General features: G+C 48.7%; 2 protein-coding genes across 3 annotated transcripts; one reads left to right on the forward strand and one right to left on the reverse strand.

The window, feature by feature from the left end:
* Window positions 1-244: 244 nt before the first annotated feature.
* Window positions 245-13524, reverse strand: Mesd (mesoderm development LRP chaperone). 2 transcript variants are annotated; one of them, XM_032893294.1, is made up of 3 exons: window positions 13395-13524; window positions 2278-2510; window positions 245-1568 (listed from the first exon to the last, which is right to left on the reverse strand). In XM_032893294.1, exons 1-3 carry the CDS (start codon window positions 13497-13499, stop codon window positions 1313-1315), a joined length of 594 nt encoding a protein of 197 aa, XP_032749185.1. In that variant the 5' UTR covers window positions 13500-13524; the 3' UTR covers window positions 245-1312. The 2 variants fall into 2 exon arrangements, with proteins under 2 accessions (XP_032749185.1, XP_032749184.1); XM_032893293.1 differs by lacking the exon at window positions 13395-13524 and adding an exon at window positions 5575-6012.
* A 416-nt stretch (window positions 13525-13940) lies between these two features.
* Tlnrd1 (talin rod domain containing 1) lies at window positions 13941-15955 on the forward strand. The gene has a single exon (XM_032893292.1). The coding sequence runs from the start codon at window positions 14250-14252 to the stop codon at window positions 15336-15338; it is 1089 nt and encodes a 362-aa protein (XP_032749183.1). The 5' UTR covers window positions 13941-14249; the 3' UTR covers window positions 15339-15955.
* The last annotated feature ends 1640 nt before the right edge of the window (window positions 15956-17595 follow it).

The following is a 17595-nucleotide window of genomic DNA, read 5'->3' on the forward strand; positions in this document are numbered from 1 at the left end:
CTGGGCCCACAGATACCAAAAGGATGGGTGCCCTGTTTCAGCATCTCCCGGACTGGCAGCACCTTCCAAGAGCAGGACAGAAGCAGATCATCTAAAGTCACGTTGTGTGAGGACCAAGAAAAGCTTCTTTCCGAAGAGGCTCAGCAGGTTGTGTCCAGGACCCCCTGAGCTGGGGAGGAAGATGTGGCTCACTTCGAGGAACAAATGGAAACCTACTTGAGGACAGAATATATCTACCACGGGAAACCAGTAAACGTATTTTATTTTTGAAAAACCAACAATCAATAGTAGCTTCACTGGGACAAAGTACGGGCAGCAGGGTAGGGCAATTCTTCACACTGTGACATTCTAACAGTGACACTTTCTAGCCGGGTATGTGTACACGTACTATTTTGAATTTAAAACCACAATTGAGGTTTTAAAAAATGTAAGTTCTTAAAAATGGCATCCTCATAGAAATGTTCTCTTAGATAAGCTTCAACCTATGAACAGCAAAAACAGTATGAACAGTAGCCCACCATGAGAGTACCATACAGAAGCACAAGTTTAGGCACTTTATCAAAGAAAACCACTTAGAAATACTGTAGATGAGGTCCGCTCCTATGGAAGATTCTGCTGGTCTCTCCTCCAGCTTTGTAGTTGTGGGGCTATGCAGAGCAGGAGCCCTCAGCTGCTGCACCTTCTTTCCTCAAGTGAGGCACAATAGCATTCCCTCTACAACCACAGGAAGACTGGGAGACAGGATCCCCTGAACTGATGAGAACGCAAGCCACGTGAAATGACTCCTTGGACGTCTGGATGGCACTGTCTTGTGAATCTGCACATTCTACACAGAGAGTTAGCTGTCCAGATCCTGGGTGTCCAGCACTGCACACACAGCACAGTTATCTTCACCCCCTCAACGATCAATGCCTACGTCTGTCAAGCCAAAGGTTCTCAAGGCTTGTCTGACTTGAGCTTGCAACACACAGAAACAACAGGCCCTTGGGCCACAGCAGGTGCAGTGAAGAGGGAGTGATACTCGGGTTGTCAAGAACTCATGAGATGTAAGAGGTATAAGACATCTATCAAGTTTCCAAGTCAGATGATGCCACAATAAGCAGGACCTGCCAGTCCACGGTGAATCACAAACCCTGCCTTTACATGTGAAGCCTTTTATACAGTAACTGTGATATTGGCCAGATGGTCGCACACAGACCCTTGCTAGAGGACGTGAGAATGCCATCTGCTCTGCAGTTTCCTGCACCTACCTGCCCCACCAGTCTGCAAGGGGCTATCCTTCCTGCCTACCCGGCGGGAAACCTGCCACCCGCTAGAGGTCTTCTCTTCTGCTCCCAGCTCGGTTGTCTTCCTTGGAAGCCCGTGGCTTGGGATCTCCCTCCTTCTTTTTACCCTTCTCTGGCTTTGTTTTATTTTTCTCCTTGCTTCCTCCTCCTTTGCCAGGGTACATCTGTCCCTCTAGAGTGACTTCAGCACACCTGTCTTGATTGACCAAAAAGTCCTTGATCTCCCAGGCATAGCTCCCATCCCGGAGCATGAAAATAGCACGGTCTGATCCCACGATGAACCTAGATGGAGAGACTATCAGTTAGCAATGCAAGTGGGGTGCCTGAGGTCAGAGGAGACGGGGGGCCTACATTCCAATTCTACGTAAACACAGAATACCCCACCGTCTACCTTGGGCCAAGCAGCTGCTGACTTTAATGTTCACTGAGCTCTAAAAAATCATCCTGCTTAGATCAAGACAGAAGAAGATGCTTGATGGTCCTGAAGCATACATAAATGATGCCGTGAAGAGATTATGAAAGGCAAACTCCTTAGGGAGCTGCGAGGGACACGGGTGTGTAGCAGGGGAGAGAAATTCCCATTTTTATCCTTAACATTCTGAAATGTCATTTCCACCTATGTTTTAGTTTTTGTTTCCTGATAAATGGTCTCATATAGCCCAGGATGACTTCATGAGGATGATCTGGAACTTCAGAAAAAAAAATGTAAATAAAAGAATTTATAAACAGGAAAGGTCCAAGGCCCTTGGGAAGACTATCAAAAAGGACATCGTGCTTCAGCCCCAGAAAACCGTCCAGCACACATCCAGGTGAGGTGGCACCAAGCTGCAGTCCCAGTGCTAAAGAGAGAGAGGCTGGAGGATCTTAAGTGTGGGGAGTGAGGCTAGCTAGACGAAATGGCTCAAGCTACAGTTAGAAAACCTATCTTAAGAAACCAAATGTAACCCCCAAATTCCCACAGAAATGACCTAGCGTAGCTTGAGGGCTTTACCTCTGAACATCATAGTTGGCATTGAACAGGCTACCCTGCCACAGGCTGGTGATTTCCTCTGTCTCCTTCTCGGTGGGGTTCCCTGAGATGGTGACAAACATCATCAGAGTCTTCCCTTTCTTTGTCATTTTCAAGATGCTCTCAGGTTTGCCTGGGTCTAGCTTTGAAAAGTCGATAGGTGCCGATGGTCTCTTGTGTTCCGGAAGGTCTCCTTCTTCTATGTCATCATCTTTCTGTCAGGAGAGAGGGAGCATTAACCTATCATCAGAGACACCTTCTGTTCTCCCACAGGCTCTGCCCAGGATTTCAGAAGCGAGGACACACCACCAAACCACTACACAAACAAAACGTCCAAGGATATACCCCTTGACAACACTTAGGGTTCCTGTGTCACAGAGGTTTCTATGTTTCTATTCTCAATTTAGATTACAAAAACAGCCATATTCTGCTGTGGTTATAGAAGCTACCTAGCAATGAAAATCAAATACATATACAACAGATCTCAAATACAGGTATAATGGCTGAAGTTTGTACTCTCAGTGACTCTTAGTGAGCTCAAGGAGAAAGATGGAGAATGCAAGGCCAACTTAAGCAATTTAGCAAGATCTTACCTACAAAAATGTCTGGCAATGGGGCTTTGTGGTACAGTACATGCCAAGCATGTGTGAGGCCTTGAGGTAAATCTCCAACACCACTAAGACAATTTTCTTTTTTAAAAATAACAGATGACAGGCATAAAAGAAAGATACTATACAATCCCATTTATTTAAGGTATAAAGAACAGTTAAAACTAATGTAGGGTGATAGGAATTAGAATACTGATTGCTTTTGGGAGGATATGAGATGAATCTGACTGAGAAAGAACATGAAGGAACCTTTTGGTATGATGATCTGAAATCCCAGGACTCGCTCAGTTCTGTATTTCAATAATGAGTAGATTATCAGTGAAAGAGTGCATTCCTAGCAATCCTTGGGTTTTGGGTTCTTGCTCCCAGCAGAGCAAAACAAATACCTCATGTTGCATCCTTAAAACCCACAATTCACTGCATGCAAATGTTCAACCCCAGGTGTCAGGCCTCTCCTATGTAGTGGTGTGTCCTAGCAATTCTGAAAACACCTTCTGTGAATTCTAGGAAGGAGCAAAGGTGTAGACGCTCTAAAGGTGACTACAGCAGATTCCTCATTGGGGAAGATGCAAACATGGAAGCAGGAGGAGAGCACTGGCGGTGCAGACTGGAATTATAAGCAGATTGATTTGACAGGTATCTGGATGAACGGATGGATAAAAATATTAAGACATAGGTTTCTTGAAGAAAAGCCTAGTCACAGAATAGAAAACAAAAGTAAAGCCTTAAATATCTTTTTGCCTCAGAAAGAATTGCTCACATAACACATCAGAATGACATGGACGGGGTTGGGGATTTAGCTCAGTGGTAGAGCGCTTGCCTAGGAAGCACAAGGCCCTGGGTTCAGTCCCCAGCTCTGAAAAAAAGAACCAAAAAAAAAAAAAAAAGAATGACATGGACACCAACCAGAAGCAGTTCAAAGGTCAAATCTGGGATAATATGAACATCAAAATAATAGTGGATTTCTAATTCCTCAAGTAAACTCCACACGACATAAAGGAAGAAAAAAAGAGTATCAGTAGATCAGTAGCTAATAAATAGACTAGTAAGATAACTAATAAACAGAAAAAATGCACACACAAGACAGACAAATAAAAACCACCACCAAGGGACTGGCAACGGCTTGGTGCATGCCTTGGCACCCATGGTGATCTGAGTTTAATCCCCAGGGTCCACACGGTGGAAGGAAAGAAATGACCCCCCACACCCAACTTGTTCTCTGACTTTCACAGGCATGCTGCGGCACACACACAGGCACAGAGCTCTCTACTAGACCAAATTCGAAAGCTTATGTGTATTAAATACAGGGAATGCTAATCTGTTGGTCTCTGCTATTCAGCCCAGTACCCACTAACAGAGTCTTCTAGCATACTGTCCTGTCCTGTCTAAAATTAAATCTCCCTGCAACCTTCTGACGTTTGCACACAACACTTTCTCTTTCTAAGATCCGACCGTTTTTGTTTCTGTCTACTATGGTTATTTCCTATCCACTTGTTCGGACAGATGTCTTGCTCTGAGCATTGTCCGAGGCTAGGCTTATCACAAGGTAAGGTTCTCTCTCATTTTGGCAGGTTAAAAAGCATTATTTACTAGAGTCCAAAAAAGACAGTTTGAAATTGAGAAGAGAATGGGGATTCAGTCATACCCACTCAAATCTACTCTAAATTTTCTTTTCTTTTTGGGGAGTGGGGGGGGGCAAGTCTCACAGTGAACCCAAACTAGTTTGAAATTTACTATATGTAGCCCAGATTTAACTAAGACTAGCCTCCTCCAATAATGTCTTAAGTGCTGGAATTACAATGCACTACCATGGCCCACTTCTCCAATTCTTTTGTCGGGTACAGATAACATGAAAACAGGAGTCCCCCCTTTTCAAGTCAAAACCAGCAGGTGACTATTTTAGGCTTATGCCCCAAAGTCTTTGCCCCCTTCCAACAATATAGAGTTGTGTGATTCCTTTCCACCAGCTGTGCAATCAAATACAATCAAGGGCTGCTGTGCACTTTTGATCAGGAACTGCCCCTTAGAACCTTTTGCACACCCCAAGTGCAATCAAGTAAGAGATCAGAATTTGGCCTCTCACAAAACAAGTTCACTATTCCCATGAATCAAAAACCTGAGTTCCATATGAGATGCCTTAGCTCCCTCTACCAGTAAAATAAATCCACCCACGAAATTACAAAAGTCCCAGCAGGGACAAACACCAAAAGAAGTCGGAAACCCTCTATATTTGGAAAGATCTCTATCAAAACGAGCGGGGGATGGGGGGGAAGACCACCTTCACAACCAATTCACTCCAGAACAGGAGGGGGAAGGAGGGAACGCTCCTCAGGAGCTCTCGCTCCCTTTGCGGTTCACTGTCCACCAAGATCAATGTGAGAGCACTAGGACACAGCAAGGAAAGTAGGGTTTGACCAGTGAGAATCCAAGTCCTGACTAGAGTGTCTGAGGAGCCATGGTAGTGGAGGACACTGGGCGAGAGGCCTGAACCGTGTGGAATGGAGACACGGGAGGTCAGCGGGTACTGGACACAGTCAATAAGGACCCTGAACACAGGGCAGAGAGAGGGATCAGGGGACACAAGTCAGAAGGTCAAAAGACCTAGAGGGTAAGGGTTAGAAAAAAGGGATCTGTATGGGAAGATGCTCAGGAGTATGCGGGCGACACGGACCTCCCACTGCTCCAGAAGTCGCGCCATGTCGGCATCGTTGTAATCGCGGATGTCCTTCTTTTTCCGTGGAGGTGTGATGGCCTCGCCGGGAGTATCGGTCGCGTAGGCTTCAGGAGGAGAGAGCAACAGAAGGTCCGAAGCACATAGAAACAGGAGAACCGCGCGCAGCCAGCTGGAGGCCGCCATGTTAGCCGCCCAGTGTAACGGGCTACACACTGAGCCTGCGCAAACAGCGTGCGGAGTCTCGGCGCCGGAGCCTCGCCCCCACCCCACCCCCGGTCTTCCAATCCAGTCCCTCGCTCGCTCTGAGCAGAACTAAAGCCAGTACTCGACCCTGTCCCACTCTCGCGGACACAGGTCCAATGGCTCCTCCTCCTAAGCGTCCTAGCCTACCGCACCCCGCCTCGTTCTGTTTCCTCCAGTCCGGACCTCATCCGATATCCCCTTCCCTTCCCTTGGGCCCGCCCCACAATTGCCCGCCCCTGTGACTCCCAACCTCAGGCTCCTCCTCATCATCGAGCCTTTCACCACTTGACTCCGCCTCTCAGCTAAGGTCTCCTGACTCCGCCCCTAGGGCCCTTGCCTCCTCACCAGACTCCACCCCATAGCTCTGGGACCTCACCTGGCTGGGCACCAAGGGTTCGTTCCACCCCCTAGTTCCTCCCTTTGTTAGGCTCCGCCCCGCGAGCTCCTCCCCTTATTCTGGCCAAGCAATTTACCCTAGCTGGGTCCTGCTGGACTGTGCTATTTCCACTGTTTTGGGGTTTTGTTAGAAGTCAGCCCTTTTGTTTTTCATTCACTAGCCAGGTTTGAAAAGTTTCATCAGAGTGTCCTGCATAAACTGTTGGGAGTCCTGGAATCCTACGAAATGAATGAGAATGGAAGATATGCAAACTGCCTTGACCCTGAGGCCCTTTTCAGGGTGTGGACTTTGAACCATGCTCCCTAGTAATTTCCTGTGAGAACCACCAGCTAAAAAGCTAAGGACCACCGGCGCGACTTTTCTTGAAGACTGTAAATATGGAATCTATTGTTATTCTGCTCCGTAGATGATTTTCGACCCGCCAGTCTTTCAATTATCATTGTCAATTAAACTTTAAAAAATCATTTAATTGATAATCATTTTTATTGTTTAAAATAGTTCCAGCCTCTTCTGATTTCCATCTACCACTGCAGTTCTAATCTATAAGACAAAATTACCCTAATTTTGTTTTCTGTTTTACAAGATTCTGACAACTATGCTTTTCAGAAATAAAATACTTGGGGTCAGAGATACTTTAGTTTCCTAAGCTTTAAGTGGCAGATCTGATTTCTTTAAAATTTCAAATTATATCCTAAGACATGAAACTTTGGTGTAGTTGGAAAATATTCGAACAATATAGTTTAATTACTGACCCAAGGTGTCACATACTGCGGTACAATTCATTCCTATATTCACAAATGTGAAAGTATCTAAGAATGGGTTTTCAATGCTTAATTAGCATACTGTATTAACTACTAAGTATACCGGGGTTCTTGAGTGCTTCACCCCTTTAGTCTTTGGCTTTTTGTTTTGTTTTGTTTTGGGGTGTTTTTTGTCTTTGTTTTTTTCAAGACTAGGTTTCCCTGGCTAACCTGGAACTCACTCTAGACCAAGCCGACACAGCCCTCAGAGATCTGCCTGACTCTGCCTCCCAAGTGCTGGATTGAAGGCACGTGCTACCACAGCCAGTATAGTATTCTCCACTACTGCACCAGTGTTTTGATTTTGCTTTCTCGCTCATTATTACTATTTCCCCTGTCTTTCTCTCTATGCTTTGGATGAAAATGATTAATAGGTTTCATAGAGTGCAAATCCTTTATAACATGCTTAAGGAAAAATCTTTCTTATGAGGGAGATTTCTTTAACAGAAGTAGGTGGCAACTGAGTGTGTCCTGAGTTGTCCTGCTTTCTTTCTCATTTGACCCCATCACACAGGTCTGGAGTTTCCACCCTAGAGGTCATCAAAAGTCCCAGGATGGCTATTGGAATTCCAGCTACCAGATGACATTCCAATCAAAGGAAATGGGGAATGAGCCAAGCTGAAGCCAAATCCTATTCTGGAACTGTGCACAGCATTTCTGGTCTCACTGAGCTACCTCTCTGAGAGGGCCTGAGGAGTGATCATTCAGCTGTACTTGCTACAATCTCAAATAAACTTAGGCTTGTTGTGAAGGGAAAAACATAAAGTGAGGTTATGGTTCAGTGGTTAAGAGCACCGACTGCTCTTCCAAAGGTCCTGAGTTCAACTCCCAGCAAGCACATGGTGGCTCACAACCCTCTGTAATGGGATCTGATGCCCTCTTCTGGTGTGTCTGAGGACAGCTACAATGTGCTCGTACACATAAAACAAATGAATAATTCTTTAAAAAAAAAAAAAGAGCTACCTAGCAATGTGTGCCTTATTGATTTTCACTCTAAGGTCAAACGGGGTGTGCATTTATTCCCACTGTAGTAAAGTGGCTGATTTTTTCCGTATGCATGCATGGATCTGAATAAACACAAGGACATTTTCTGTTGACACTGTGCAGAAACAACTCATAAGAAGAAAAAAAAGAGGAACTTTTTTTCTTTTCTGAAATCATAGGGGAAATGTCATGAGCCTTCTCCCAGGGGCACAGTGCTCCACCCAGTGGCTTGGAGCTCTGTCCTGGCACAGTCATGCTCAAAAACATGCACAGCTGTGGTAGATCATGTGCTCTGCAGGGCGGGGTCACCCTGGTCATTCATTCTGCCAACTGCCAAGGTAAGGTTAAAAAAAAAAATGGTTTCCTTGGCCCAAAATATCTAGTTACAGGGAAAAAAAAAGTTTGTTTTTTTTAAAAGTATTGTACCACAATTGTTACAACTAGTCAAAAGTTCCAGGGCTACTGACTGTCATCTGAGGAGGAAACACATCTGGCTCCTTCTCCATTGATCTGAGAACATCTGAGGCAACTACATCTTCAACATTTGATACGTTAAGTATAATTTGGTGTTTTGGAACCCTGAAGGACCTTATTTGCCTAACAACTTACTGTTAGGCAGGCGAGACACTGAGAGGAAGGTGAACCTGAAGTCCTTGGTATCATAGAGGAGGGTCTGCAATAGCAGAGAGGCTAAGTTATCTACAGTACATTTTACAGATTTCAAGTCAGAAGCTAAGGGAATCATCATGTCTGTACTTATTTCTTGTGTGTGTGTGTGTGTGTGTGTGTGTGTGTGTGTGTGTGTGTGATTCACGTGAAGGCCAGAGGTTAACATCTAGTGCCTCCTTTCATTTATTTCCACATAATAATATAATAAAGCAGGTTATTTTTTTTAAACCTCCAGTTTACCACTTCTACTAATCTGGCTAGCTAGTTCACCACAGGGATTCCCTTTTCTGTCTCCTTGAGGGCTGGCCTACCCAGCTTTATGTAGATCCCAGGAATCCAAACTTTGGCCCCATGCTTGCTCAGCAAGTGCTCTGCCCACTGAGCCATCTCCACAGATCCTGCCCCTGTATTTGTTTTTGTTTTGGAATCATTCAACTGTGGCCAAATACGTGGTATAGCCATGGGGCAAAAATATGGACCCAGGAATCCAGGACACTTTCTCCCTGATGTCTTTCTTCTACCATGGCACCAGTGAGGCTTACAGCATAGTAACACTCGTAGCCACATAGAACAGTTTCAAAGTCTAGAGCCAGGAGAACTCAGATGGCCCTGGAATCTGAACCAGGTCAGAGGCAGTGCCCTATAGAGCTGGAGAAGAGGGGCCAGAGGTAAAACTTTGTTCAGCGCCTAAAAGAGGGGCGGGGCTCTGAGTTAAACACTCATCCCAAGTGCATCCTAAGTTTAATGAGAACATGAGTCTGGGTTCATGCCGGCCTATGTTCTCCACAGCTAAGGAGTGGGAGCAACACCTTCTAGCCCTACCTGAAACCTTGCATGAGCAATATCCTAAAGAGAACCTGAATGGCACCATCATCAATGAGGCCCAGGACCTGGTAGGTGCCAAACATTAACCCTTTAGGGATCAGATTGTAGGAAGGTCTGACAAATGGATGATGGTATTAACACCCGCTGGTGACTATGCAAGGCACTCATGTATAGGGGAGAGTAAATACTGCCTCTCCTCTTCACAGGTTAACAGAACTGTGGAGGGAGCTAAGCCAGTAGTCCCAAACAGCATGGCAATAGTCTCAATCAGGTTCTGCGGACAGCACGGTATAAACGAGGGACAGACATACCCAAGTGTGTGTAAAGGTCCAGAGAAGCTCTGTGTGAGGGCAGCAATAGCCTGAGTTAATCTGTAAGTACTGACTGCCAGGTATTCTGGCCAGGAATGATTAGTGTTAGCTGCCTATGGTGCCTAAATCCTGAGATCCATCTTTTTTCCCACTGGCCAGTAGAAGAATAGGCTATGAAATTATTAGCCTGCGCAAGCAGCCTTACCGTGGTACCAGTGAGGGTGATTGCATAGTAACATAGTAGGATACCCTGAGAAACAACTGGAGGAAATCCCCACTCTCCTCAATACTAGAAGCTGGCATTCATGCCAGTGCCTTCGCTGGGCCTGTGCACAGCTTCCATGCTCTCCACAGAAGCAGCAGAGAAGACGAGAAACTGAAGGCTAAAGTCTTGCCCCAAGTGTGTTACTGAACCGGATCATGATGTGCCAGAGGACCAGAGAATACACCAAGTAAGGAGCGTGGTCTATCCACGGTGATTCTGCACCCTAGCCAGTAGGGGGCTCTTATGTATCAACTGTCATTAAAAAAACAAAACAAAACAAAACAAAACAAAAAAAACAAAAAGAAAAACAAAAGGGGATGGGACTGCATGCTTCAGTTGTAAATTGTTCTCCAGGAGAGGTGTTATTTGTTGTTGTCAGGCTAGGCTTCACCTAGCCCAGGCTTGCTTTAAACTCCTTACATGGCTGGCAGATGCTCTCGAACTCCTGATCCTGCTGCCTCAACCTCCCAAGTGCTAGTGTGCGACACCACACCTGGCCAGGAGTGATATTCAAAGAACAAGAATGAACCATGATGTCCGCCAATGTGAAAGAAAGATCACCTGAGGTCGCTGTCCACCTGTACGCACAAACAAAACCAAGAAACACAGGTCCAGAGAGAAGATATTCAAGACTGCTCCTTACGAACCACTGGGTGGCACTGTATACCACAGACAGCTTGGTTGCTAGTCCAGAAAATTTTGGGAGTGTACCATGAAACATTGGTATGAATGTCCAAAGTACATACAAGTGAATATTTATTTCCCATGAAAAGGACATTCTGATACGTTAAAGCACTGACTAACCTTAATGACATTATGCTTAATGAAATAGTCACAAAAGAACAGAGTACTTCAAATAATCGAGTTCATGGATAAAGGTGGTGATGGCTGGACTACAAGAGAGAATGGAGAGATGCTATTTCACGTGTAGAGTGCCAGGGAAGATGAAACTTTTCCGAAGGTGGATGGTGCTGGGCAGTCGTCCCCCTTACCATCTATCCCCACCCCCAACCCATCCAGCAGTTACATCAAGGTTCGAGAAGGGACAGGGAGTCTTAGATTTGGTTTCCACTGCTTTGGCGCACAGGTCACCATGATTTCCCAAGCACTGATCAGAATGCATAAGTCTGCCCAACTTGACCAAAAAACGTGCTATGCAGTGCGTTTTGTCCTGTGCTTTCACTGAACAAACAGTAACTGAGAGCACTTGTTTGTGAACCTGCCCTTCCTGGACTCTAATCTTCACAGGCAGAGGCTGCCTATTACAGTCTATTATGTAAGCTCAGTGCCTTGAACAAGGGCTGGCACATGGTAGGCACGCAGTGTCAGAGCTGTAAGTGAACAATGGCAGGAGAAAAAAAAAAAAGAACCTGGAAAGATCAGTTTAGGAAGAGTAGCACTATCTGAAAAGAATGAAGCCTTGGTGGCAGGCACCTTTGCCTGCTGAGCCAGCCATCTTGCTGGGCCCTCTCTCAGGTTCTTAAGAGTTAGGAGAACTATTCTTTAGGACTAACTGCTATTCCTGGGTTACCATGGAAGGAGTCTGATCTGCTTTTCCCTTGTAGAGAAATACAAAAGAGTAGCCCTACAGAATCACTTGTTAAGAGAGCCACTGGTTGTACTGGCTTCAGTTTGCAGAGACAGTTGGTTCACCTAGAATCTAGAGACTCTGCAAGGGCATATTTTGGATATGAGTAGGGTGACTATCCAGGCTTTTAATCTGTTGTCCCTTGTTAGCTTCTATCAGTGACTTATCTCAAAGCTCATTCTGTAAGCTACTGGGGTTTGGACAATAAATTTGAGGTCATCCAACTTATAAACAACACTTATAACTGTCTTAAACGCGTAGATGTGGAGGTTCTAGTAAGAGACAGAAGAACAAACATTTCCATTGGCTGAGCACACCCGGCTTTGCTAGGCACCAGCAGAACACTTCAAGGCTGTTCAGAAGGGAGTGCTTTGCTGGGAGGAGGCCCAGGTGTTCCAGGAGTTTCTTGCAGACAAGTCCTGAACAAAGAAAAGGGGTGGCTGTGGGAGGTGGGGGTGGGGCCATCTCTTCTACCCATCTGCTGTGGTCAGGAGCTCAGGGAGTCCTTTAAGTCTACTTGGCCACAGGGCCCTGTGGCACGGGCCTACAATCACTACTTGAGACGCCGAGGGAGGAGGATGGTAAGTTCAAAGCCAGTCAACACAATTTAACCAGTTAAATTAATAAATAAAAAAGTACACCAGCAAAAGGTCCTAGGTTTAATCCCTAGTTACAGGGCGGGGAGCCATCTGGGCCACCAGTTTCCCAGCCTGTAACGCAGAGATAACAGTGTTTACCTTCAGAGACAGGCTCTTTACTTAACAATGGCTGCTCTTATTCCATTATATAGATGGAGTCAGGAAAGGGCGAACTGCTGATCATGGCACATGCTAATTCTGGCCAGCTGGAACCGAGGTCACCATACACTACCTGACTTGGAGGGAGAACTAGCCCAAGGTCACACAACTCCTAAACAAACGGCTGGGGATAGATCGACCCAGGAAGAGTCTATCTCTGAGCCCCACTAGACCAGCATTCCCTTTTACTGCTTCACGGAAACCCACCCACAGAAGAGGGTCGTACACAACAAAGGGCGGAGGGGGGCTTGCATAAGTCATCGAATCTCATAGGTGATTGGAATCCGGAGGGGTTGGGACGAGGGGGGAGAACTAGGGAATAGTGAGTGGCCTCCTCCCCAAGCAAGCAAAACAGATCACCTTTTACACTAGCTCACTTGGCGGGGAGAAAGCACCGAGTCCCAGGGCAGGCTGAGAGCTTACGTAAGGCCACTCGCGGCTGCGCCCCGGTGTCCCCAGGGTGTGCGCAGCGCTGGGCGCGGAGCGAGGGCGGGCCTTCCCCACCACACAAGCTTCCTAGCCTCTCCGGATGCAGGGACCACCGGCCCCAGAGCCGCAGCGTCGGGGCTGGGCGCGGCGTCCTCCCACGGCCCCCAGCTTCCCGGGGGAGGAGCAGCGCATCGCGCAAGCATCCGGGATCGGCGGAGGGGGCGGGAGGAAGGGCGAGAGGAGGAAGCGGGATTTAAACGAAAGGCGGTGACGCCACACAAAAGATTCCTATAGGCTCCGGGGAGGTTACGGCCGAGGTGGCGGCGGCGAGCCGGGGGCGAGGCGGACGCGAGGAGGCGAAAGCCGCAGCCGCGCGCGGGCAGGCGGGTGTCCCCTGGCCTGCGGTCTCCGCCCTTCCTTTCAGTTGCTCAGAGGTCGCTCGGAAGTTGCTGGTTGACAAACATGGCAGGAGTCCGGGCCCGGGTCGGCCTCCGCGACGCCACGCTCACCTTGTGAGCCGACCACCCCGGGGCGTCGGATGCGCGGGGCCCGCGGGCTCTGCGGGGAAACAGAGATGGAATCTCCACGACAGCCGGTGGCGGGTCGCAGGCCATTCAGGCGGGGAGGGCGTGCCGCCGCGGCGCCGGGCCGCGCACTCTGAACCGCCAGGCGGGAAGGCGCGGCCGCCCAGCACCCTGCGTTGCAGCCTCCCGCCCGACTGACTCCGCGCGGCCGCCACAGAGCCAGCCACGCCCTCGGCCCTGTGGCCGCCCAGCGCCCCAAGAGCCGGAGCAGGAGATGCGGCCGCGCGCCCCCGGGCGTCAGCTCCGGCCGCCGTCGCCAGCCAGTACCGTCTGGCGGGGTCGCCGCCCCTGAAGCCCACGTGCGCTGCTGAGCCGGATCGCCGCAGCGTAGCGGCTGACAGCAAAGCCTGCCGGGGCCGCCGCCTGCGCTCCTCTAGGAGCAGAGGATTTTGATTTCAAAGGAAGGAAGGAAGGAAGGACAACTCCCAGCCTCCCCGTCCCGCCCTCTCCGCTCCGGCGGCCCGGCCGCCCATGCCCAGGAAGGTGGCGACAACCGGGCAGCGGGGACTTTACTGGTAGGCTGGTGAAGAGGGGCGCGGACTAGGAGTCTGCCGTGCCCTGGCTCACGGTTCCCGCGAGCTACACAGCGCCCCGAAGAGCTTGCCGCGGGCCTGGGCCCGCCCCGCGACGCCGGGCCACCGGCCGCCGCCACCCGACTCTCTGTGCCCGCCGCGGTGGGTGGCATGATGGTGCGCGGAAGGCAGCGCGGCCCTGGCCAGCTGAGTCGCGGCGGCGGTGGTAGCGGACTCCCCAGCGGCATGCCAGTGCCCCCTGGGCGCGATGGCTAGCGGCAGCGCCGGGAAGCCCACTGGCGAGGCGGCTTCTCCGGCTCCTGGGAGCGCCGTCGGCGGGGCCAGCTCGCAGCCGCGGAAGAGGCTGGTGTCTATCTGTGATCACTGCAAGGGCAAGATGCAGCTGGTGGCCGACCTGCTGCTGCTGTCTAGCGAGGCGCGGCCGGTGCTCTTCGAAGGCCCCGCCTCCCCTGGCGCTGGTGCGGAGTCCTTCGAGCAGTGCCGGGACACCATCATCGCGCGCACCAAGGGGCTGTCCATCCTAACCCACGACGTGCAGAGCCAGCTCAACATGGGCCGCTTCGGAGAGGCGGGGGACAGTCTTGTGGAACTGGGCGACTTGGTGGTGTCGCTGACCGAGTGTTCTGCACATGCGGCCTACCTGGCAGCCGTTGCCACACCGGGCGCTCAACCTGCACAGCCAGGCCTTGTGGACCGCTACCGTGTGACACGCTGCCGCCACGAGGTGGAGCAGGGCTGTGCTGTGCTGCGAGCCACCCCACTGGCAGACATGACCCCACAGCTGCTGCTGGAGGTGTCGCAGGGCCTGTCTCGAAACCTCAAGTTCTTGACCGATGCGTGCGCCCTGGCCAGTGACAAGTCACGGGACCGCTTCTCGCGCGAACAGTTCAAGCTGGGCGTCAAGTGCATGAGCACCAGTGCATCTGCGCTGTTAGCATGTGTGCGCGAAGTGAAGGCGGCGCCCAGCGAGCTGGCCCGCAGTCGTTGCGCGCTCTTCAGTGGGCCCTTGGTGCAGGCAGTGAGCGCTTTGGTGGGCTTTGCCACCGAGCCTCAATTCCTGGGTCGCGCAGCTGCTGTGAGCACTGAGGGCAAGGCGGTACAGACCGCCATCCTGGGAGGTGCCATGAGTGTGGTGTCGGCCTGCGTGCTCTTGACCCAGTGCCTCAGGGATCTGGCGCAGCACCCAGATGGGAGCGCCAAGATGTCGGACCACAGGGAGAGGCTGAGGAACTCGGCCTGCGCCGTGTCTGAAGGCTGTACCCTGCTATCTCAGGCTTTAAGGGAAAGGTCTTCACCCAGGACTTTACCGCCAGTGAATTCCAATTCTGTGAATTAGCACTTCCCCGCTCCATGCCCCCCCTCCCCAGCCCCCATACCCATTTTCCACCCCAGGCTAAAAAGAAGACACTTAACTCCTCCCTCTCCATTTATACCAAAAGAAACCATAGGTGACCCCTCTTCCCCCATGTTAATGCTCAAGAGGAATATTCCAGAAGGCAGGGCCATGCACTCAACATGTACACAGAGGGCCCAGGTGTCTACCAGCCCACTATAGGGACTCAGACACAGAGAAGATGGGTAGTGTGCTGGCTGCAGGATTACCCCTACACACTCCAGACCCGCAACTCAGTTATCAATTGGGCAGGAAAGAGGTCATGGGTTCATTTCTTTCTTCTTTTTAATTAAATGAAAGTTACCTCAGTTTTCACTCCTTTAGACATGGATGTAGCTACCTTTTTGTATGTCGTTATTTTTGTTGAATTAGAGTATACATGGTGTGAAAAAGAGTATGACTTTGCCATATGATTTGCAAGTGGGGGGAAAGCAACTGTGAGCGTGTGTTTTATTTTTTAAATTACACTATAGAGTGATTTTTTTTCCCCCAATGTCAAGTTTTTACCCTGCATGTACTGGAGTATTTATTTCATCTATTAAATTGTTATGTTTCTCAGATGGCTTTTTGCAGTTACTGTATTTTCGCTAATTGTGCATACCTGCCGCCTGTCATCTGTGGGAAGGAGCTGGGGGTGGGGGGTGGGGGGTGGGGGGTGGGGGGGTTTGCCTCCCTTGGCAAGTGAATCTCTGGTACCTAAACTTCGACTTTTCTGTCAAGTATTAGTCCTCTGAGCCTCCTAACATCCTAGAAGATGTATATGATCCGTTTTGTTTTAAAGACAGGCGATATGTGATTGGATCATGCAGTGCTTGGGGGAGGGCTGTTAGTGGGGGTTTTGTCTTCCTTCTAGTTTTTCCGGAAAGTAATCTAGCTCTCTTTGTCCTCTACTCATCTCTCTATCGTAATGAGACTGAAGTCTGATTTGTATTCGGCCTGCCATTTTCAGATTAAAATGCTTCCTAATACAGTTTTGGATGCTGCCTTGTCAGCTCACAGGATTTTACCTGGGACATAAGAGCACACCGCGTACCAACTGAGTGCCTGTAGCATCTTCGGTGAGGCTAAGCCTAACTCAGAAATCTCTATGGCTTTATAGAAGGTTCCAGGCAATTTGACAGAGGATATCTTCTGGAGCGTGTTAAAGAACTTTCTAGAGCATAATTGCCGAGGGAGGGCTTGTTTTGGTGACCTTGATTCAAGTGGTTGGTTGTGTATCGAAGGAATATTTTGTCAATTGAAATTATGTCAAGGCTTTTCTGTAGATATATGAAGGAATTTGGGATGGACTTTTTAAGGGAGTTTATGGTTTGCTGAAGACACTGTTGAACATTTCTTATTAAAAAGAACGGCAAACTTATCTGTAGCCTTGAAGCCTGGAAGCGCCACAAGCACAGAAACTCCTATCAGCTTCCAGTGTATCACTTACTTTTTCGGGGGGATTTATTGTGTTTACACCTTTGCAGTGCCCACAGACAGATCTGAACAGTTTTCACCATAAAGTACTAGCGTGAAGGAAGTCATGTGACTGACTTGCTTGAGTGGCTGTTATTTATTGCAAGAACAAGAATGTAAAATCATCTTTTCTCACACTTTCTTAAAAAAGTGAAAGTACTAGGGTGTATACATTTTATTTCCAACGGTCAGGGGAAAGCTGGCTGTGGTCGCTCACCTATAATTCCAACACCTCAGAGGCTGAAGTAGGAGCCTTACCCTGTTTGAGGCCAGCGCAGGCTGTCTCAGACAACACATGTGCATTAGGAATTAACTAAGAAGGGATCGAAGGAGTGGTTCATTTCTCTAATTAGAGCTTGTAAGAGTTAAAGTATAAAGTAAAATGAAGTGACCTTCAGTATGCTCCTCCTCCCAGCTCCTTTGTAAAGTTTAGTCTAGATCGGCTTCAGGGAGATGGGGGGAGGGAGGCGGGGGTGCCAAAGGAAATCCTACGTACACATGGGAATTATTTCTAGTCATTGGGTTTACACAGATAATGATAAGTCTAAACTTTGTATGGTCCCTTTAGTCTGCAGATCACAGAGTAAACTGAAAGGAATTAAGGGCCAGAAACCTGTAATTTTGATAATTAAGAAAGAAGAATTGTCAGTGTATTCTGGAACTCACTCCTTGAAGGACTATTTTAGAACTATGCAAGCCAAAAGGAAACAAGACTTGCCCTATCTCCTTGCATGACATTGACTAG

Source organism: Rattus rattus, chromosome 2, assembly GCF_011064425.1.
Source record: "Rattus rattus isolate New Zealand chromosome 2, Rrattus_CSIRO_v1, whole genome shotgun sequence".
Taxonomy (NCBI): Eukaryota; Metazoa; Chordata; class Mammalia; order Rodentia; family Muridae; genus Rattus; species Rattus rattus.

Excerpts from the sequence above, each read along its gene's own strand:
- Mesd (XM_032893293.1), bottom strand. The coding sequence starts at position 5,760 with ATGGCGGCCTCCAGCTGGCTGCGCGCGGTTCTCCTGTTTCTATGTGCT. Across the intron at positions 2,511-5,574 it reads GACTTCTGGAGCAGTGGGAG|AAAGATGATGACATAGAAGA; the intron begins GTCCGTGTCGCC and ends CTCTCCTGACAG. Across the intron at positions 1,569-2,277 it reads GCCAACTATGATGTTCAGAG|GTTCATCGTGGGATCAGACC; the intron begins GTAAAGCCCTCA and ends CTCTCCATCTAG.
- Tlnrd1 (XM_032893292.1), top strand. The coding sequence starts at position 14,250 with ATGGCTAGCGGCAGCGCCGGGAAGCCCACTGGCGAGGCGGCTTCTCCG.